This window comes from Solanum verrucosum, unplaced genomic scaffold, assembly GCF_900185275.1.
Source record: "Solanum verrucosum unplaced genomic scaffold, falcon-dt-bn FXZP01000261.1, whole genome shotgun sequence".
Lineage (NCBI taxonomy): Eukaryota > Viridiplantae > Streptophyta > Magnoliopsida > Solanales > Solanaceae > Solanum > Solanum verrucosum.
Window position 1 is genome coordinate 7,948,199 of NW_026019969.1, and position 22,390 is coordinate 7,970,588.

General features: G+C 35.0%; 3 protein-coding genes across 3 annotated transcripts; all 3 read right to left on the minus strand.

The window, feature by feature from the left end:
* Positions 1-224: 224 nt before the first annotated feature.
* LOC125815213 (endoglucanase 25) lies at positions 225-4,115 on the minus strand. The gene is made up of 6 exons (XM_049494627.1): positions 3,444-4,115; positions 2,505-2,815; positions 1,750-2,208; positions 1,469-1,604; positions 1,211-1,383; positions 225-894 (listed from the first exon to the last, which is right to left on the minus strand). The coding sequence occupies exons 1-6, from the start codon at positions 3,814-3,816 to the stop codon at positions 493-495; spliced, it is 1,854 nt and encodes a 617-aa protein (XP_049350584.1). The 5' UTR covers positions 3,817-4,115; the 3' UTR covers positions 225-492.
* A 1,908-nt stretch (positions 4,116-6,023) lies between these two features.
* On the minus strand, positions 6,024-11,888 carry LOC125816868 (eukaryotic translation initiation factor 3 subunit C-like). Its single transcript, XM_049496515.1, has 4 exons — positions 11,783-11,888; positions 11,615-11,677; positions 9,571-11,370; positions 6,024-7,197 (listed from the first exon to the last, which is right to left on the minus strand). The coding sequence occupies exons 2-4, from the start codon at positions 11,636-11,638 to the stop codon at positions 6,253-6,255; spliced, it is 2,769 nt and encodes a 922-aa protein (XP_049352472.1). The 5' UTR covers positions 11,639-11,677; positions 11,783-11,888; the 3' UTR covers positions 6,024-6,252.
* Positions 11,889-16,157: 4,269 nt separating this feature from the next.
* LOC125815638 (ferric reduction oxidase 6-like) lies at positions 16,158-20,842 on the minus strand. Its single transcript, XM_049495163.1, has 9 exons — positions 20,559-20,842; positions 20,388-20,481; positions 20,094-20,294; positions 18,435-18,669; positions 17,953-18,280; positions 17,594-17,870; positions 17,234-17,489; positions 16,713-17,145; positions 16,158-16,627 (listed from the first exon to the last, which is right to left on the minus strand). The coding sequence occupies exons 1-9, from the start codon at positions 20,788-20,790 to the stop codon at positions 16,458-16,460; spliced, it is 2,226 nt and encodes a 741-aa protein (XP_049351120.1). The 5' UTR covers positions 20,791-20,842; the 3' UTR covers positions 16,158-16,457.
* Positions 20,843-22,390: the final 1,548 nt, after the last annotated feature.

Here is a 22,390-nt window from a genome sequence, read left to right on the forward strand (position 1 = left end):
TGCATCGATGATCAAACATATTTGTAGCGCTATCATAAAAGACTAATCAAAACTGGATTTGCAAGGCAACCAAAGAGCTAAAAACGAGAGGACTACTAATCCAGATTGGGGTTTTTGGACTATTAAGATGAAAATATGTTAGATTTCATTAGATGATCTTCACAAGATATAGATGACGAACATTATGTGAAAACTTGTTCAGAGGAAATTGAGGTTCACGTTGAGTTACATTGATCAAAGAATACATGATTGGTTACGTTACATACATACTGTGTGTAGACGATACATCAAAGTAAAACAGACATGCATTGGGCATTTCTTGAAGAATTCCACTTGCTAGTCCTAGTAATGCCCAAACTACTATGTTCAAGGTGCACATCCAAGTTCCTTGTCTTTCATCTAGCTTCTTTGTCTCACAATCTAATATCAAAAATAAGGAAGAACCTACACTCAGATGAGAGAGGCAAGGACGACGTATTAAAGATCAAAAGATCATGGTTTCCAAGGAGCTGGGGGAGGTGGTGGAGTGGGGAACATCGGTGGTACTGCAGAGAATAAAGTGTTCTTATCAATTCCGACGTCTCTATCTCCAGATAGAGCCACAAGAGCTGCAACTAAACCAGCATTTCCAGCAAGAGTAGGCTCTGTATAATTGTAATTAGAACGGACATCACGGAAACCGTCATGCTTGTCTGGTCCAGCAACCATGGCTCCAACAATCGTATTTGGATTAGCCTTAGATGAATCCCTATATTTCCATCCACCTTTACAGTTATATTTGACCTTGTTTTTTGGAATGGATGCCCCTCTGTGGTGGACATGCTTAGGGTAGTGATTGCCAAAGCCAACAACATAACTCATTTTCCTGGGATTCTTGCCAAGGATGTAGTCAATCTACAAAGTCAAAGAAACGGACAAGTTAAACCAAGAAATAATTTTCACCTTACAACAGAATAGGCAAAAGAAAACTTGCTTCTACCGTATCTCTAATATCCTACACACTCTAGCTGTTAATCATCATTCATTATTTGTCCCTACACCTTTATGAGGCCAATCTGGCCCATTCATCCCCAGAACATGAAGCAATAGAGAAGGGAAGTTGGTTGTGGAATAGCATATACCACAACCATTGACAAGATAGAGGATAAGAGAAACCCAAGAATAAGAAAAGAGACACTTACTAACTTAGAAGTAGGACAGTTTCATTTACCTGGGTTTCTGCGAATTTACGCAGGACATCAGTGGAGTAGAAATTTGGTCCACAGTACCATCCAGGAGTGTCGGCAGCTGCGAGATAGTCACTAAACAAGGTAGCCAGGAAGGCTGCATTGACTACATACTGGAGAGACTGAGGCCTTCCATGGTTTAATTGGATTAGCCCTCCTGGAAAGGTCAAAAAGAATTGATTTAGTTTTCAAACTAAGGATTTCAAATTACTTTACATGCGAACTGGATAAAAGAACGTTACCTTTTGTGCGGTTAAAAGAAGTGAAGATTGGCAAGTAAGAGCACATGATTATGCTCGTCTGGTTGTGAAATGTCCTTAAAATTTCTTCATAAGGATATCCTGGGCTCAGAAACAACCTCATACGGCTCAATAGCACCTGAAGAGATAATGAAAAGCAGTGTTATAGCAAAATATAAGTCCCTCGAAGAAATGAAATATCCTACCTTACAAGTCTCAAGCACAATAGCTGCACAGAAATACTAGAAGAGGATTCCAAGAACGAAGAGGTAATATCAACTGACCTGAGCTCCAGTGAGCTTGTTATCCCAGCTGAGCACACCATAATCAGGACCTCCCCAGAAAGCACCAGCATGTTTGGCAATACCAGGAGTTGTAGCAAGCTGAAGATATGACGAATTTCCAGTAGCATAGTACAGCCAAGCTGCACCCCATATAAACTCATCCCAATAACCGGTGGAATTGTAGAACTTTTCAGCTTCATTGCCAACGCTGTATCTACCACGCTGGTCTCTAGAAAATTTGAAGAGAGTTCTAGCACCATGTACAAGCTTTTGTGAGTAAGCCTTGTTGTCCTTAAAAACAATGGAGGCAGAAGCCAGCGCAGCAGCCATCTCTGCAGCAAGGTCCGAGCAGCCATGACATTCAGTCACAGGCCGAGCGTAATCAATGTCTTCAGGACGCACCCAGCAATAGTGATCATTGGGATCAGTAGCCCCTCCGGTAGTATCCCCTTTTCCAACCTAAACAAAACATAATTTGTCCAATGAGATTAATTAATTCAGAATAAGTATTGATGCTGATCTGATTAACAAGGAGACTTATCTTAGTGAAAGTCAAAAAGCCAGCCAAGAGATTGTAGTTATCTTAAATGTTTAAGAAGTATAATGGAAATCATGATTTCATGACTCAGATGGCCAAGGCAATGATAGCTGGTCAGAGCTGAATACTAATTACTGACGATAGAACAAACTATAACATTCTAGTAGAGAAAATTTGTGATCTACACATTTATAAGGCAAATTTAAATGATAGTTACCTGTGCAGCAATCCGGTCTATGGTATCAGCAGAGGAATTGAAAGTCTTCAGGAGATAATCAGTACCCCACTTAATAGTATCTTTAACATGAGCAAGCTCCCCAGCAGCTTCATATTTAGCACTGTACTCGATCACACTCCAACTCAACATGGTGAGAGCAAATGACTGAGGGAAATTAAACTTGATTGCATCTCCTGCATCATAATAACCCCCAACCAAATTTTTGAACATAGTTGAACTATCTGACTTGCCATCTTGCAAACATGAATTCCCCCTCCATGACACATTGTTATGCTTGGGCAATTTTCCAGCTGTGAATTCCAATAGAGAATTAGCAAAAAACTGAGCTATAACCAAAGAAGACCAAAACATCGCGTTCAAACACTAAATTTTAAAAATAATATTTTTGCAGCTCAAATCAAGTAGCTGCTGATGCAGTAATCTTCTAATCTTAAGTCAAAGGCACTTGTCTATTAGCACGTAGAGCCATTCCACATATCATATATTAAAATAAATGAAAAAATATCATATTTTTCATCAAGTGACCTTGATCGATTTAAATACTAACTTCAAAGAAGATAGGGGGTAAGGCTGCGACACTCTACACTCTTCAAACCCCACTTATACTTGTGGGATTACAGCGGGTATGTTGTTGTTCTTTACCTTGATCAACCAATCAACCAAAGTAACCAAAAATTTGGGGAAAATAATAAATATTTCCAAATCAAAGCAAACAAAACAAGAAGACCAATACAGAGGACTGAATCATGCTTCACTAAGATCATACAATTTCCAGCTATCAATCTATCACAAACTAAAATCCTGACAAAAAACATAATCAATAACAGATCTAATATGCAATGAGATAGTAAAAGGAAAATTAAGATTTTTACGCCCACAGATTGAAGAGTTCAAGCAAATAATAAACAGATAACTTACATTTTTGGGCATTGAAGAACATAAGAGCTTTACGGAGAGCCAGAGTATAATTATCCGGTGGAGGATTGTGATGTTTGTGTCTAGGTACAAGCTTGACAATCATAGTAATGAATCCAGCTAAAAGCGCAGCCGCAATAATACACCCCACAGTCCACTTAAAAATCTTCCTACTCACAATAATACAACCAAGATCCACATACTTCTTCTTCTTCTGCTCAGTCGGACCCAACAGCCAGCTCTGTTGAGTCTCATCCAGTGACCTAGACATCGCTGCCCTATCAAAATCCTGCAAGTTCCTACTCCTGTCATCGTCTGTAGCTGAATCAGCAGTGTGGATCTCCAAAGGTCCACCCCATGGATCCCTACCGTACATATTGAAATTAGAGCTGAAAAAACACCCCCACAAGCTCAAAACATGCAAAGGTTGAATCTTTTTTCCAAGATTCAAGAAATGCTGAACTGGGTAAGTCTTGATCTACTGTTTTCTTTTTCAAGAAAGTTGTGGAATGAAAGGAGATGGCAGAAAGGAGGGGGTATTATGGAGGAAGGAGGAAAGTGGGGCTAGAAAATCTAGTGGAAAATAATGGATATATGAAGCTGGCTGTGATGGTGCTGTTTTTTTGGCTTTTTGATTATAACACAATATATTTAATACTAGTAATATTACCTAACTTCAGGAAAAGAAAACAAAGAGTAAAGTAATGCAGAAGAAAAATATACACACACACAAAAAAAAGTAGTAGTTGATGACACTGACAAAACAGCTAATGGACAATGACAACCTGTCCAATACCAATCCTCCCTCTTTAATGGTGTTTTACTTCCTAATTTCCTAAAGTATATTAGCCGTTGGGGACAAAATCTTCATTAGCGTGTGAAGGAAGCTCGGACTTATAATGTTAAGATTGAAAATGATAAGTGTTTATTATTGAGTCAATACTTGTTAATAAATACATATTTCATCAAATACATAATGGTGTTTTTTTTGGCTTTTTGATTATCACCAAACATTCAAAAATAACTAATGAAAGTTTGCAAAATAATAATAAAAAGATGCATGGTGCAAGAGAAAATTATGGCTCAATAACATAGTATTAAAAGTTTGGTGGTTCTTTTTAATAAACTCATTTTATTCAGTGGGATTGCTTAATTTAGTTGACTTTCACTTCAAGGCTTTTTTGCTATTATTTTCATACCTAACAACTAACAGATGGCAGGTGCTAAAGTGTAATTTAAAGAGGGAACCAGCTGACATATTGGGTAGTATCCTTAGCCACACCATATTCAAAGAGACAGAATATGAAAGATGATAATAAAATTGTCCGAATATTTTTTATAAAAATGATTCTCTTAATAATAACTTGGTCTGGGAAAAGACAATAACACAAAAATCCTACTCCTACATTACATCCCCATTCCCCACTAATTTTATGATTTATGGAGTCTGGTTTTTCTGTCTCTATAATAGAATCTCCACAGTAGAAGTTGTTGTTTTCAAGGCAAATCATATCCTTACTTCACTTAACGAAAAATAATAATTATGATTTAGTAATAAAATTGTTAAAATTATCTCTTTTTTTGTTTGTAGATGGAAAAGGCATGTTTTTTCTGTTGAAATTAAATAAAGTAGGCCCCCACTACGATTCTTAACCTACATACATAGAAGTTTTTTGATATAATAAAAATTACTTTTGACAACGCTTTGCTTGTAAGATTTATGACAAGTAATATTGACATTATTTATTTTATAAAATACAGTAAACCAAAAGAAGAGATCCGTGTCTATAAATGTGTTAGGCCAATGCATATCATATCATGTTTAGTTTGCAAATGTTGACAACTCACTTTTACTCCACGATTTATTTCTCTTACAAGAATAAATAAAAGATAACGACGCGGCTGCATGTGATACAAAGGCATCATCATGTGCTGTGTCGGTATTGGTTGTCTTTTTTCTTTAGCTGGATGGAAGTATGGTTTAGTTACGACTGACTTTTCTTTTTATTTTTTGTCCATTACTATTTATTGGTCTCTTCTCCATGTTGAATATTTCAAAATTAATCCCCAATCTTCATTATTCAGACTATTCATTAAATGTATTCTTTATCAATTCTTCCCTTTTTTGTTTTATTATTATTGTCCATAAACGTTATGTACCGGGTTCCTCTTTTGGTCAGTGAAAATGATTCAACATGGTGGGCCTTATGCCAATCTAAGAGCCCAGAATTTCATGTGCTCAACCTGGTCATCAAGAGCCCACCCATTTCTGTGAAATGTGCATTTGATGGTTCAATGAACTTAAAATTCGACTTGGGACAACAGTGAAAAGAAAATTTAGCAAATGCTAACTATTACTTTCTTCCCTCCTATCAAATGTTATATAGTACTGTATAAACTGAATTATCCAGACTGCAATGTTTACTCTCTGAAAAGAAAATTTAGCAACTGCTAACTATCGACTTGCTGATCAATGAACATATATTGGGAGAAGCAGACAGTAAGCCACTTAACCAGATTTGTGCAGCAACATCTAGCAAAGACTAAAAAAAAGAAAACTTTGAAGGTGAAATGTGTACCTACTACGAGCGAATATTCATTGCAAATTAAATTTAAAAGGAATGTACCCAACTTCATGAATGTCATTAAATGAGAAAAGCAGTGCAACAGCCAAAAGATGCTAGAAAGTCGGAAAACAAATGTAGCACAATGGAACTTGGTTTATGAAACAAAGAAAGCTGTAAATTCTACTACAATCAGGAACCCTCAAGTTATGTGATTCTCTCTATGCAAAAAATTTGTGCGCGGTTCTCTAAGAACGACCCCCTCTGTTAAGATTAACCATGCGACCTGATCCATCCATCTGGCTTCCCCTGGAAGTTGTACCACTCTGATATCTTGAACCTTGACCACCGAGAGTCCCTCGTGCCTGATTAGTACGGTCCCTTGATGTTTGACCAGAAGTTGATCGACCACCGACATACCCTGTTCGGCCACCACTACCACCTTGCCTGCCTTGTGAGAAGGAGAAGTCCTGCCATCTACCACCACCAGCAGCTGCAGCAGCATAATCCTGGCCATCCCTGCGCCTCGGGGGAAGGCCCTCCAATGCACCACCACCAATCCTCGATTCTGTTGCTCTTTCATTACTTTCTGCTAAAACTGACAGCTTTTCTGTCAACTGGAATGCCAAAGCCTGCAATCTTGTATGCTCAACATCATGAAAGACCATGCATCGGGATGGTTGATCCCAGCTTGCATGAAGCTCCTCAGAAATCATCATTTTGCTCACGATGCTATGGATCTGAGAATCTGAAAGGTCAAACATCCCTGCAACCTGATCCAAACTCAGAGAATTATAAGAAGCAGAATATGTGAAAAGGTAGGTCCTCAGTGCCTCTTCCTTTATTTTGCCTCTAAGCATCTCCAGAACACTATCCTTGTTGCGAAGCAGCCTCCACACATCAAGGGAGTTTATAACATCAAAAGCCTTCTGAAAGTCTCCTTGCCTGAGAGACCTTGTCGCTGCCATGACATGATCCCTCACATTTTCAGGTGGACCAGTGAAAGTTTGCCTCTCACTAATTTCAAGCAATCTCCGGAATGTTTTGCTTATGACCCTGCGCTTCATGTCATGGCTATTAGCTGCCATGTTTGGCACTTCAAGAAGCATTGCACATGTCAGATGGACAGCCTCAAGAAGCTCAAGATTTATATGCATATGGTAGGGCATCTGACGCCTCCTCTCCATCCGCTCCTAACAGTGTTCAATATGTATTGTTTAGAAGGGCAGGTTCCCCGCTCACCAAATGTGGAGAAAGCAAAATAAATAACAAATGATTTAATCCTAAGTTATTCAAGTATAGGCAACACATTTTGATTGTTAAAACACACATCCAAATCTGTTTATAACTCCACAACTGTAATATTTGATTGCTCTATCATTGACAAAGAAAATAATTGATTATTACCCTTTTTGGATAGTTCTCACTAATAACCCATTTTTCATGAGTTCCTCCTATCAAATGGGGAACACAAAACAATAACAACTGTTCCAATTCAAAGATGTTCAAGTCACACATTTAATAACAAAAAACAATAAGTAAAACTTCACAACTCCACAAGTGTCATATTTGACTTCGCTACTGTATAAGGGCACCTGATACAGCAAGATGGATTCACTGGACAGACTGAAGGCTTTAGAGTTTGTTTTGATCTCTTCCCTTTTTTAGAGATCTATCTCAAAGTTTCAATAAAGAACATACTCAGCATAAGAAGGTAACAACTTCTACCCACCTTATCATAATGCTTTAGAAGCGCGTAGAGAGGATGCTGAGGACTTGTGAATCAAGTAAATGGAAGAACATTATCAGAAGCAAAAGTCAAGGTGAATTAGGCATCGAGAACCTTAAGAACCAGAGCAAAGCTCCTAAAGTGAAATTGCAATGGAGATATTCCCAGGAATCTCAAACTCTTAAATGTAGTGTAATCAAAACAAAATATGAGGAGTTGGACAACTGGGTTTCTAAAGAAGTTACTACACCTTATGGTGTTAGCCTCTGGAGATCTATTAGGTCTTATTGGCCATTCCTCAGGAGTCAGTCTACTATCAAGGTTGACAATGGAAACAAGACACTTTTTTTGGGCAGACAAGTGGATGGGTCTTGTCAGGATACAAGTTTTATTCCCTGACATCTATGCTCTCGCCCAACATCAACACAAGACTCTTGAATGGCTGGGAGATTCCAAAATAGACTGAAGTATATAAAAGCATTTGGAAACTTTTCACGGAATACAAATTGGAGTGGATTGTTTATGGTGGAATGGAGATAGCAAAGGTATATATTGAAGGTGAAGGTGGGATACAAGAATTGAAATCAAGCTAAACCACAGATCACTAACTCGCCTTGGAAACACATCTGGAAAATCAAAGTGCCTCACAAAGTGGCCTGTTTCACTGCTTATACCTAATGAGGCTGTTCTAACTCATGATAATCTATCAAAGAGGAAACCCCTTGGTTTGAGTTTGGGACTTCCATGTTGGAGGTCTCAAATTCGAAACCCCTTGCTAGCGAAAGCAAGGGGTTTGCCTTCTGGGTCGAGCTCGTCGCACCAGGCGGGTTACCTCTCCTATATGGTTTGCGAGCTATTGCATAGGAGCGGGGGTTTTACCCTGTGCACACCCAATGGGCGGCTGAGGGTTTCCCTTGTCATCAAAAAAAAAAAAAAGAGAAAAATTCCTCAATGTTCAAAGTGGTTTTTTAATGAGGAATGGATGCTGAGACAGTTAAGACATCTTTTTTACATTGTAACATCACTGATCAACTGTGGAACATTTTTATCAATCTCACAGGCATCTCATGGGCACTGCCTTATAAGATTGTTGACACTATATTCAGTTGGGGCCAGAAACAGAGATAGATTGAGGATTATCCCAGCATGTATTGATGGACTATGGAGAGAAAGAAATGCCAGATATTTTGAAGATGGGAGTAATAATGTGCAGAAGATCAAACACAATTATATATTGTTATTCTACTTTTGGTGTACAAAGGTTTATTCAAATGAGACTGAAATACTCCAAGATGTCTTAAGAGTCAGTTTAGGATTGTGGCCTCCATTTAGAATTTATTTTCTTTCCTCTATATGTAATTATGGATTTTCCAGTACTAACTAAGTAACTTTAATACAAAAGTTACCAGATTTTAAAAAACAAAGATTGCTAGATGACAGATTTTATGCAGTGTCTTTTCCTCTATCCGATCTGTCTAGCTATCAAAAAAGGGTATCTCTTCATTACAACAGTACACATTAACCAAAAAAGATCTTTTGACGCTCCCTACATCTTTCTATAGACTATTTCTTCTCTCCTCCTCCCCTACTGTGTGACTGAAGAACTGTCAAGATCTTTAACTGTCCTTCTCCCCTACCATGTGACTACACAAATTGTGCCAATACACTGGCCAAACGAACACTCTAAAATAGATACAAGCTACAAGCCAAATACAATTACGAAGCTCAATAAAGAAACTAATCTCAAAACATAATATTCTAGCAACACAAAATGGCATGAAATAAGAATAAATTTCTTACATAAAAGACCAAACAAAGAACATTTTCAGGAAGATACCTGTTCTGGGGTCTTCTCATGATATCGGCTTTGAGAGACACCTTGCGCAAGTAACTCCTTCACCCTGCCAGCAGAATAGAGTTCAGCAAGGCAACCATGCGCTTCTGCAACAAGTGCCATCCTGAACGCACAGAGCCCAAGTTGAGCCATGGCTCTATTAAAAAGTATCTGAGTTGATATGTCCATGTGCTGGATATTTTCCTGCAAGTGACTCATCAATAACAAGTCACGGGATGTTGAAAACTCATCCAAGATAGCATGGTGATATATATCACAGAGCATTGCACGGGCCTTGGTTCGTTCATCTCCATATTTATATATGAGAGAAACGAGACTGTCCATCAATGTCCTGCTGTTCTCTTCAAAAGCAGGTTTCCTAGGCACAAGCTCAGGAGTTGCAATAAATGCAGTTGGACCTCTACTCTCCTCAACCACTTTGTTTTCTTCTACAGACTCTGCCTCTCCACCTTCTGTGAGCTCAGCCAACTTCCTCATAGCATCATACACTCCTTGCGGTTTATAATAGATGAATTCAACCTGTTTAAGAGCCACTTTGGCAGCGCCCTTATAGTCGCCCATCTGTTCTAAATAACGCTGGACATTTTGAGCAAGAACCAAAAACAATGGCTCATCTCTCAGCCTCTCAACATACTGGCTGGTATGTGGATCAATTACCTGCAAGCTCTTGAAAAACTCTACATCTATCCTTTCAACAAAGGCAACCAAATTTCCCCAGATCCTAATAGTCCCTGAGTGGTCTGCTCCTTTCTGGGTCTCATTTTCATCAGGCTCCACCATGTCATCAACCACAATGTTTGGGTATTGGGTCAAAACATCAAGGATGGTAAGCATATTCTGCAAACACTTTTTCCACACATTTATAGGCATGTGTCCACTGAGACCTGGATTAATATCAAACTGGGCAGACACAACACCAAACAGAATTTCAAGCTTCTGTGCTGGAGTCTTGGCCACCTTGGTCAAGAAGGTGAGCTGTTCAACCAATTCCATCTTTCCAGTCCCCTTTCTACCCCTAGCAGCAACGATTTCCTTGAACTTCTTGTTGACTGTCTCCCATGTGATTTGACTTGGATCCTTGAACTGTTTATCCAGAAGTTTGTCTTTCTTGTTCAGCATCCTCTCCCACCTATTATCTGGCCTGTCCGGATCATCACTATCATCATCATTATCATCATCAGATGCAGCTGCAATCTTTGTTGGGTCCTCCTCAAAGTCCTCTCCGTCCTCTTCTTCTTCCTCTTCTGACTCTTCATCATCACCACCCTCCTCCTCGCTCACAGGAGGATTTTCCCTATACTTATTAATCAACTCCTCATACTGCTTATTATTCTTTTTCAGTTTCTGTTTCATTGAATTCAAGGCTTTAGCATTACTACTACTCATCTTCTTCCTAGTCTCCTTATTGGCCAACGCCTGATTCAAGAAATCCTCCAGCATCACTAGAGCTTTGATATAGAGATTTGGTGGTTTAATTGATTCTGTAATGCGCATGACCTTCTCCAGCTGCTTATTAATCTTGTCAAAGCTCTCCTGCAAGCTAACCCAGTCGTTAATCTTCATAGCATTCTTCATCTGATCAACTGTAGCTGACAACTCCTCAAAACGCTTATCCTTGGCTGACCGGACAACTCGCTTCTGTCCATCCGATTCATCACTGTCGCTGTCATCAGCTGCAAGATATCTTGACCCAGGCCCAGACGGTGCATCTGGATTTTCAGCTGGCGCATCATCCTCCAGCTCGTAATCACTCTCCTCCTCCTCTTCCGTATCACTATCACCCTACAAATATCATGTATTAACAAATCAGATTACACATTTCCTAACCGAACCATAGTTTAGGGTTTTAGGCAATAAGGACTATGCAAAACAGACTACCACATTAAAAAACAAATCACTCATTCACAGCACCTCCATTTCGTCCATAGATTTTGTTACTTATCCAAACACCAAACAAAAAACCTAAATCCTTATCCAGTGAAAATACTCAAAAAAAACACATAGAATTATTTGAAAAGTAAGTTACCTGAGTCCAAAAACGGGACGCCATATCTTCAACAAGTTCTTAAAGAAACAGAGATAGAATAAGCTGCGATTACACAAAATAAATTCAAAATTGAGGATAAATTTGTTTAACGCTAGCAAGATTCACCAATATACAAACGACTAAATATTGAAGGAGAAGAGATCGAACCTGTAAGTTGGAACTGTGGTTTACGCTAAGGTTGTAGAGGAGAATGAATGAAAAGGGAATGAAATTTTCCAGTAAGAACCCTAGAAGATGATAAGGGTTTGGGCCGACTCGTTTTTGGGCCTAGTATAAAAGGACCACTACAAGTCCTACTTTGGTAACTTTTTAATCGTAAATATATACAAATTCTATGTCTAATAGTATGACAATAATTAGCCAAATAATAAAAGAATATTAACAATAATTGTAATTGTTATTAAGTACATAAGGTAAAACATAAACAAATTAATATGCTACATATATGCATTTTATTTATATATTGACGTGTAAATTTAGTTGATATGTATAGTAATTGTGGTATGTATACATATATTATATTTTTCTTATATCTGTAAGAATATTAGTAATAACAATTATAGTTGCAATTGCATTATTTATACGTAAAAAAAATGTTATATGATTCATAATGAATTACGTGTAAATTTAGTTGATGTATACAATAATTCCAATATGTATATAAAAATTATATTTTAGTTATATTACTATATATAATAGGTGGGAATATCTACTACTTAGCACATGACAAATGTTGGATGATATGTGCTTAGATAGTGTTGTACATTCTTCTTTTATGGTTGTACCTTTAAAATTTCTATTATTGGATAATTTAACACCATTAATTACCTACCTCATTTGGGCCCATTTATATATATATATATATATATATATATATATATATATATATATAAAATTTAAAAAAAAAACCACAATGCAAAGATTTTTATAGTATTTAGTTATAATGTAACTATCTTGTTAGCTTTCAACCAAAAGGAGTACTTCTTTTAAATAATAAATATGTCATTGTATGAGCTATTTATTACTCATTCCTTTTGAATTTGTTAATCTGATTTTGATCTGACACATAGTTTACGAAAGTAAATTAGATTTTGAGAAAAAACATTAAGTGATACTTGAAGTTGTCCCAGATTTTCAAAAAGACACCTTAACTTTGCGTGCGTCCTATTACCCCACAAAACATTCAAAATCACAATAAATACACATTTTTTACACAATATTTCCACTTTGGACAAAAATATCCTTCGAATGTGCAATTTCTTTAAAATAAAAAGTCGGACCCATTATTGATGTATTGAAGGATGCTTTGGTAATTTCCTATGATGAATTCGTTTTGTTTGTTTCTTTTAAATTTATTTTACTATACTAAATAATTGTATAAAATATTATGAATCACGATAATTAATTACTTAAATATTTAAAAGATATAAAAATATATAAAAGATTTGATTGACTCTTCAAATTTTACCGGTGATACATAAATTGGGACAAATGAAATAATATATATTATTTGAAAATTTCTTAGAAAGTACTATAAATTACAGTAATTAACAGCTAGAAATATTTCAAAGACAAAAAATTGATTGAATCTCAAATTTTTTTTAGTACTACATAAATTGAGAAAGAAGAAATGACCTCTATTATTTGAAAATGGCGTAAAAGTATTACAAATCATACAATAAGAATTAATAATTTAAAATTTTAAAAGACTTTAATGCTTTATACTTATTCTGTTTCCACTTTGGACAAAAATATCCTCCCAATATGCATATTCTTTTAAACAAAAAGTGGGACCCATTATTGATGTATTGAAGGATGCTTTGGTAATTTTCCTATGATGAATTCGTTTTGTTTGTTGTTTAATTTTTTTTTAAATAATTGTATAAAGTATTATAAATCACAATAATTATTTACTTAAATATTCAAAAGATATAAAAATATGTAAAACATCTGATTAACTCTTCAAATTTTATCAGTGACACATAAATTGGACAAATGAAATAATATATATTATTTGAAAATTACTTAGAAAGTACAATAATTTACAGTAATTAACAATAGAATATTTTAAAGACAAAAAAATTTGATTGAATCTCGAAATTTTATTAGTACCACATAAATTGAGAAAGAAGAAATAACCTTTATTATTTGAAAATTGCGTAAAATATATTACAAATCATACAACAATAATTAACAATTTAGATAATGATAAGGGGTAAACTATCCATTGATTTCATAAAGTGCACAAGTATTGTAGGACATTCCAAAATAGTATAATAGACAATAATTATTGGACGGATGGAGTAGGATTAAGTCTTTCTTTCAATACTTTTCTCACATTAATTAATTTCTCTCAGCATTCAATTAGTGATTCTTTAGTAGAATTAATTAGAATACTTTTTACTTAATACAATAAAAGTTCAAACAAGATTAACATAAAGAAAAATAAAAAAAATCCTAAAAATCTATCAATATATTAAACAACATACAACATATATAACAAAAGTTCTAATAAGATTAACAAAAAGGAAAAAAAAAAATTCTTAAAAATCATCAACAAACTACATACAAAATAAAAAGAAAGCTATTCCAACAAAAGAATACATAAAGTTAAAATAAACTTTAAGAATTCTAGCATCTTAAGCATATTGAGGCAAACATTTTAATTTAATGTCATTTCTCTCAAAAGAAAGAAAGGCATTGAATATTTTAATTTAATGTAAAATTGAATTTTTGGGGGTTATGAATATAAAAGGTTTGAAAGTTATGAATATTATTAATACTAATTAAAAGTATAATTTATGAAGATGAAGAAGTGTGAGTTATGAAAATAACTTTTAAAAATAATATAATTGAGAAAAATTCAAAAAAGGAGAAAAAAGAAAAATGACAATGAAGGTCATAGAGAGCGCCACATCACCGTTTAAGGTAGCTCTACTGATAATTGTGAAGAAAGCATATTAATGGATAAAAAATCAAAAAGAGGTAATTAAACCCTAAAATATTATAAAGACATCTATAAAATTTGGTTGAAGCTCAAAATCTATTAGTGTCATATAAATTAGGATAGAGGAAATAACATATATTATTTGAAATAACATGAAACGTACTATAAATCACACAATAATTAGCAACTTCAAAATTTAAAGGACATACAAAAAATTTGATCAACTCTCAAAATTCTACTAATGTCACATAGTTTGGGATAGAAAAAGTAACATATACGTAAAATGTACTATAACTCATAATAATTAAATACTTCAAAATCTAAAAGACATATACAAAATTTGCTTGACTTTCGAAATTCTATCAATGACACATAAATTGGGACAAAGAGAATATTGAAAATTACATATAAAGTATTATTAACCACAATAATCAACAACTTAAAATTTAAAGAACATACAAAAAAATTGTTTGACCTTTAAAATTTTATTAATGTCACATAAATTAAAATAAAAAATAAAAATATATGTTGGGCCCGTGCTAGCACGGGCTACTGTAACTAGTACATAGTATATTGCGCAACTACTCATGTGTACATCAACAAAAAAAAAACACCTTCATTAAAACATATTGATACATGTTGTAGTTGTATACATATTATCTACTGTGTATGCATAGTATCAACGACATGTAATTTCAGTTTGAAGACCGAATATTAGACTATTATAAAGTTCAACATCATTTTATACGAATTCGTATTTCATATATACCGATTGTTGATATAAGTTATTTAAAAGAATCACTCTTATTCATTGAATTTATAACTAACAAAAAAGCACAAATAAATTTGCAGAACCAATTACTCAAATTTGAAAGATGTTGTACTCTTCACAATGTGTTTTGCTATCCATTGGGTGATAGTTCAAGAAAAAAATTCACATTCTCAATAGTTCAGGCATGAAATTAAAATAATTTAGGTTTGTTTTGGCGCTCGCTCTTTATTTTATAATTTATAGCACAATTCTTTATATTCTTTTAAATTTTTCGGTCTAGCATGGACCTATTTATTTTGGTCTGTGTTTTCAAATGTTGTTATCAATGATAACGGTCTGAAAAGTGAAGACAAAATGAAAAATGGATGATAAATAAATTGAGACTACAAAAAACTGAAATTTGTGTGGTATTAAAAATTTGATGTCAATGTCTAACCCAAAGACTTACCAGAGTCACCCAATCCTTTGTCATTCATTATCAACATTGAATTGCCCAAACCAAACAAGTCCATTTTACAAGGTCTTTTCAGTTTCACTATTTGTAATTCATGTTGGAGGTCTTTTCCATTGTACAAATTGATCTGTTATTGGACAGATGTATGCATAGATAAAACATTCTCATTGGTCCAATGAAGTAGAGATTCTGCGATATTATACGTGGATTATGCTACTATATGGGCTATTTTTAGTTTAAGCAGTTGGATAGACGGCTATTTAGAGATAAGGCACTGACAAATGGTATGGAATTCAGAAATTTTCATTGATAATAGGCAGCAAGCTTATGTAGTTACTAGAAGTATATGTGATATTGTTATATATGTATATTTTTAAAGATGCATTTACAACAATTGAAAATGTACAAGATGCTTACTGCAGATACCAGCTGATACATGCTACAAGGATCAGAGATAAACTAGCTGATATGATCCTTTTTTTCTCATTAGAGCAGTAAAAAGTACTCCTTATATGAGTTATCGGATACTTACTGGCATTAACGGAGCTAGAATATGAAGGAATAAACATAAGAACATCGACGAAAGGGGTTCAGATGAACCCCTTTTTTATGTACCCTATCTAGCTCCGCCCATGTTTACTGGGGTCATCTAGAGGTCAAAACTGTGGCTGTTGAAATGGAAAATAGCCTGATGACCTCTTCTCTTCAAGTTCTGGCTTCTGCACTCTTTAGCAACACTAGACTGAAGAGTAGGAGGACCACACACAATCACACCAATATCTACACTTCCCCAACTCTTTGCATGTGATCCAAATATCTCTGCAGAATAAAAAAGTTCAAAAACATTTTCAAGAAAACAAAGGAGAAGCATAAGGACTTTGTAAAGTTCAAACGCTGTTCATACCTTGGAAATCCGGTCTTTGACCATATCGAATATTATTAACATATCGAGCCTCTCCAAAGTTCCTGTGTAAAGAGGCTTCATTCTGCTGCAAGATGTCAACTTTCTTTGTGGCGTCCTGTGGTTCCTCCTTCGATGAGGTTTTCCTTTCCCAAAGATGCCATAAAGCGATAACGAGACCCCCAAATATAAGAATACTTGCAGTCATGCATCCAATCAACAAAAGCCCCTTGTACCACCAGTAAGTTATATTGAATGGATTTATGTAGAAAATGTCCAGTAATGCTACAGTGATCACAAACCCTATGGTGGATACTATGACATATAATCCAGACCATACGACATGTCCAGTACCAACCAAACCAGACATTCGACATCCGTTGAAGCCAGGGGAGATTGAGGAGTGGTGCATTGCTTTGGGTGTTTTACCCTCCTCCTGAGGGAAAAATGAAGTAATAATTAGTAACACATATAAATGGGGTGATGATACATAAACAAAATGAAAATAGGCAGAAACCAATTACCAATGAAGGCTGTGATTCCCGCGTCACATATGTTTGAGTCTCAAGATTCAGTTTATCAGAGAAAAGTGGACAGATTGCTTCCATGTCAACTGTCTCAAGAAGTGGAAGCTCATCTGAATTTTTGATAGCCCATACTATTAATATATTTCTTGGCAGGCAAGGCGAACTATCGTTGATACGGTGGAGTATATCACTCAGGATAGCTAGAAAGGGGGAAATTCCAATTCCACCTGCTACCAAAATGAGATTTTCATACCTGAGAGGAGAAACATGCATCAAGGCAATTAATTACTCAACGACTTAATAACTGAAAAACCAATAAATTGAATATTCAACAGATATTGCAGCGGATTTACATACGTTAAGTGGTATGGTGACTCATGTCCATAAGGACCTTCAACAGAAGCTGTTATTTTCCTGTTATGCTGCAAAAGAGGCTCCGTCTCAGATTGTTCTACAGAAAGATTCAAGATGTTCCCCTTCAGTTTTTCAGTCCAATCTCCAAGAACCTTTATGAGAATCGCAAGATGATGTTTGCCATCAAGGGGACTGGAAGAGACACTGAAAGGGTGCCACTGCAGCCAGGACAACTCGCGTATTTGTAAGAATATCCAGCCAAGGGCGTTGTAATGTAAATCTATATCGTGAGGGAAGAAGTGTTAGAATCACTGGAAAATGCAGCAGTGAGGAAATCAGTTGAGTCAAATATTTATTCTTACTTGCAGGTTTTGAAATAACGAGTTCAACGGTTCCACAAGGAAAGCATGTGGCTGAAAGTATGTCAACTGTCTTTCGTGACTGGAAGAATCTAAGGAACCGATCAAGCATGAAAAGGAAGATCCCAGCTCCAGCCATCATGAAGACGAAATCACCAACATGCAAAGCCAGGAACACCACAAACACCACATACAATTGGTGTGTATAGAAGAACAGCTCAAAGTTATTTCTCCTTACTCCGGGAAGTGAAGTCACCCACATCAACAAACCAGCTAAAAGGCTGATAACTCCTGGAAGATTTGCTATTCCTATGTTTTTCCAGCCGACTAGCTGCAGTAAACAAAATTGACAAAGTCTTAAGTCTCCCTTCATTGATTACTCTCCATTAACATTAATAAAAATGGTGAAGGTCCTAGTATACGGTACACAAATAAAAGGAATCTCTATGGGCAAGATAAATGAAACTTTCAGTTTTGGAACTCACTTCTTCCAAAAGTCTCCCTTGAATTGCCCAGCCAATAATATAGAATAGACCATGAAGGCTAAAAATAGCCATAGTAAGATGTCCCAGCCAAACATGATATCTAGTGGCATGCTCAAAAGGGATATCTATAGCTCGAAGAAGAACTGAACCACGTGCAACAGGCAGAAACAAAAACGCTAAGCAGATTAATCCAATGAATCCAAAACGGAGACCTGTCAGCTCCAGCAACTTACCACTGAAAATATTACCACAACATATATTAGTCAATGAAGCAGAAGCTGTGGAAAAAGAAAACCTTGCTACTAAAGGAAACCTTCAATCCAACAACTATGGACTGGTTCTAAGTCTGAGATAAGCACTATGTGGCTGTAATTGTTACTATCCAGTCACTTCGAAACATTTTCACATGGAATTATTTTTAGATTTAACAGATGCACAATTTACAAATTGGGGTGACAAAGAAGCGAGGACATAGAAAACAAAGAGAAAATCCATCTATTATTCCCGATTTAACACCAGTCGGACTAGATAACGTGCAGCAAATGAATTTAAAAGATCATTTAAATCAGTGAAGTGACTAAAATCAAACGAATACACAAAATAGCCTGAAATTAGCTAGTGATGCAGAAAGTTAACTGTGCTCAACTGATCTAAATCAGTTTGTTTTCATTAGAGGGGGACATTTATAAACATCAAAAGCTAGGATATATTTCATTATGTCAGTAGGTCGAGTCTAAATTCTGGTTGAAGAATAGAACAAAATCTTTAAGCAGGCTTTGACACCATGTTTAGTTCCTGTTTCAGTAAATTGGAATTGTCAATAATTTGAGAAGAGAGTTTCAGTACTTCCAGAAACTCTATTTTGTTGGTGTGAGGTATAATAACAAATAGTCCCGGGATTAAATTATAGTACCGCTTATTTTGTTGTTTGGTTGGCAAGTTCGGGATAACTTATCCCGGGATTAATAATTAGTACCGGGATAAGTTATCCCTCTCCTTGGGTGGTATAGTAATCCCGGGATAACTTATCCCGGGATAAAATAGGTAAATGACAAAAATGTCTCTTTCAACCCTTTTGTTATATCACTTTTTACATTAATGAAGGGCATTTTTGTAAACAAATAAATTGTTCTTAAAATTTATTATTTTGAATACAACAAACCAAACACTCAATAAAAAATAATCCCAACACAACTTATCCCATCATAACTAATCCCAACATAACTTATCCCAACATAACTTATCCCATCATAACTCATTTTCAAACCAAACGACCCCTTAAGAGTTACTGTATAAGAAGATAATATAAGAACAGAAGTTGAAAGAAAGACCAAAATTTGAATTAAGGGTGTATTGGATTGAAACATTTCTGAATGTAGAGCAATTGAAGTCCAAAAAGATGCAAAATTATGTGAAATAACTACGGTTCCTTTGGAGAACGAATAACGAATTATATAACTCAGACATACGTGAATATTTGTTAGGATTAAGGTAACTAGTTCTCTGAAAAGATGATCATTTTTCCAAGCCAGAAAGAATAACATGGTCTAAGTTATAGACAGCAATAGGCCTTAATCAAGCAGCAGCTACCTTTTCTATTCGATTACACAGAAAAAACACACAAGCAGGTAACATATATGATCATGGTGACAGAATTACCTTCTCTCTTTCATGTCTGGTAAATGATACGAAGATAAGAGGTCAACATTCTGTATACTATACATAACTACAGCCCAGACGATGTACACTGAGAAGATTATAACGCCAATCATTTCCGCAGCTGTAACAACCCCAAATGGTCCATCCACCAGCACAGGGAATGTCCATAATCTAAAATTTGGACCTTTTCCAGCCTTCTTGCTACAACAATTAAAAATTCTATATGAGTTCACAGTTCAAATATAACATGATGTTCTTATAATCAAGCTAGCAGATACACACACACACACATACATTTGAGGTTGATCTTCACCCGCGACAACGAGACGAATAATTGCAAGAAATGCAATCATGATAATTGGGAAACTGAATATCAAGGATGTGCTGCCTGCAATCCAATAGAAACTGAAATTACTAACAAATTGTAAACAACAAAAGCAATAAACTTTCAAGTTATGAAAAAACCTGCTGTCCCAAAAATAGATCCTTTGGTGGCTCTAACAATTGTCCCAAAAAGTTCATTAGTGAATTTTGTAGGCAACAAGAAAATAAAAGCAGCCCATGTAATAAAAGTCACCCACATTACTACTTTGAGAATCAACTTTGTTGATGATACCAAAAGTGGCGTCTTATTGAGATAATCAAATTCATCATCTTTTTTCAAAAGAAGAGGTTCTTGGCTTGAGAGTTCACCCATTTTAGAATCTTTAAACTTTATTAGCTTATATCAAAACACACCTAAAGTAGTTACCAATATATACAAAAAGGTTATAGAAGAAACCAAAGGCATCAACATTCAATATGGGTATGTACAGATTTTTAAGCTGAAATCTGGCAGAAATTAGGCCACAGAAAATTGGACCACTCAAAAATTAGCCTGGGAGAAGATAAATACTTTGTATTCATTGAGAAATACGAGGTTAGTATAACATTTAATCATGGACCATACTTTATTAGTCTTTAGTAGGTTTTTTACAGTACGTTCCACAAACTTTAGAACAAAAGGGAGAAAATGATGACTTTAGTCACAACGGTGAATGGTGATGATGAGCTTGAATTATTCATTTATTTGTTTCAGATTCTGTGTTTTTCACTAGTAAAATATGTTTGAAACTTGAGATGTTATAAAATTCATCAACTTTTATTTGAATTATGTTCTTATATATATATATATATATTAAAAGTTCATCAAATATATTAAAAATGCCATGTGGGAACTCATTAAAAGATTGTGTTGTCGGTCTAATGTAGGGGTGTGTATCGGTCGGTTCGGTTATAAGTATTATCGGTTCGGTTTATCGGTTTTTGGTTTTTAAATATGCTAAACCGATAACCAAACCAATAAGATATTTGTTATCGGTTTTTGGTTTATCGGTTTTAGGTCTTTAACGGTTCGGTTTTCGGTTTAACCAATAAGAAAATGCTTTCAAAACAAATATATGACTTATTTAATAATTTGACGCGATACGCATACATCAAAATAATCATTCCAAACGGGACAACAAGGACCAACTTGTTGTATTTTGGTCATCACAACAAAGACTTGGTTAATTTTCGATCACCATAATATATATAAAACGAGGTCCCCTTTATGCAATAAAGAGAATCATATAAAACCAAATCATAGACAAAAGTCAAAACAGTAGCAAATGAGGCCATGCTTATGGTAACTAAATGAAGTTCTTACGTTATTTAAAAAAAAAAAACACACACACACACAATTTGAATTCCTAATGTTAATCAAATTGCAGATATTTACAATCGTACAAAACCTAATATTAGTCAATTATAAACTAACTAAAGTAAATAAGTAATACTAAAAAGTAAAACCTAAAGGTTAAATAACTAAAAGTAGAGAGGAGAGTCAATTGTTAAGTAGCGTTAATTATTGCGTAGGGTTTTATATATTTAGTCTAATATACTACTAATTATATTAATATTTTTTTAATATATTATATATATGTATAACTAAAAATTAAAATAGTAAATTATTATATTGTTAATGGGTTATCGGTTAACCCAATAACCAAATATTAAAAACCAATAACGAACCGATAACCCAATAATTTTTTTTTGTAAAACCATTAAATAACCGTTATCCCAATAACCCAATAACAATTTTTTCGGTTCGGTTTATCGGTCGGTTCGGTTTTTGCACACCCCTAGTCTAATGGCACAAAAAGAAACGTTTAAGCTTTCCTTTCCTTACTTCCAAAGTAAAAGATGAAAGGGTAATTTCGTTACAATGAAAAGTAAAGTTGATAATTTCGACATATAATCTATAGTTAAAAGAAGCT

What these genes read in the sequence shown, in the direction of transcription:
- LOC125815213 (XM_049494627.1), bottom strand. Translation starts at nt 3,816, where the DNA reads ATGTACGGTAGGGATCCATGGGGTGGACCTTTGGAGATCCACACTGCT. An exon ending in GTTCTTCAATGCCCAAAAAT is followed by an intron (nt 2,816 to 3,443) that starts GTAAGTTATCTG and finishes TGGAATTCACAG; the next exon opens with CTGGAAAATTGCCCAAGCAT. An exon ending in ACAAGCTCACTGGAGCTCAG is followed by an intron (nt 1,605 to 1,749) that starts GTCAGTTGATAT and finishes TTATCTCTTCAG; the next exon opens with GTGCTATTGAGCCGTATGAG.
- LOC125816868 (XM_049496515.1), bottom strand. Translation starts at nt 11,638, where the DNA reads ATGGCGTCCCGTTTTTGGACTCAG. An exon ending in CGTCCCGTTTTTGGACTCAG is followed by an intron (nt 11,371 to 11,614) that starts GTAACTTACTTT and finishes TGATATTTGTAG; the next exon opens with GGTGATAGTGATACGGAAGA. An exon ending in ATGAGAAGACCCCAGAACAG is followed by an intron (nt 7,198 to 9,570) that starts GTATCTTCCTGA and finishes GAACACTGTTAG; the next exon opens with GAGCGGATGGAGAGGAGGCG.
- LOC125815638 (XM_049495163.1), bottom strand. Translation starts at nt 20,790, where the DNA reads ATGGGTGAACTCTCAAGCCAAGAACCTCTTCTTTTGAAAAAAGATGAT. An exon ending in ATCTATTTTTGGGACAGCAG is followed by an intron (nt 20,482 to 20,558) that starts GTTTTTTCATAA and finishes ATTGGATTGCAG; the next exon opens with GCAGCACATCCTTGATATTC. An exon ending in GGGAATCACAGCCTTCATTG is followed by an intron (nt 17,146 to 17,233) that starts GTAATTGGTTTC and finishes TTTTTCCCTCAG; the next exon opens with GAGGAGGGTAAAACACCCAA.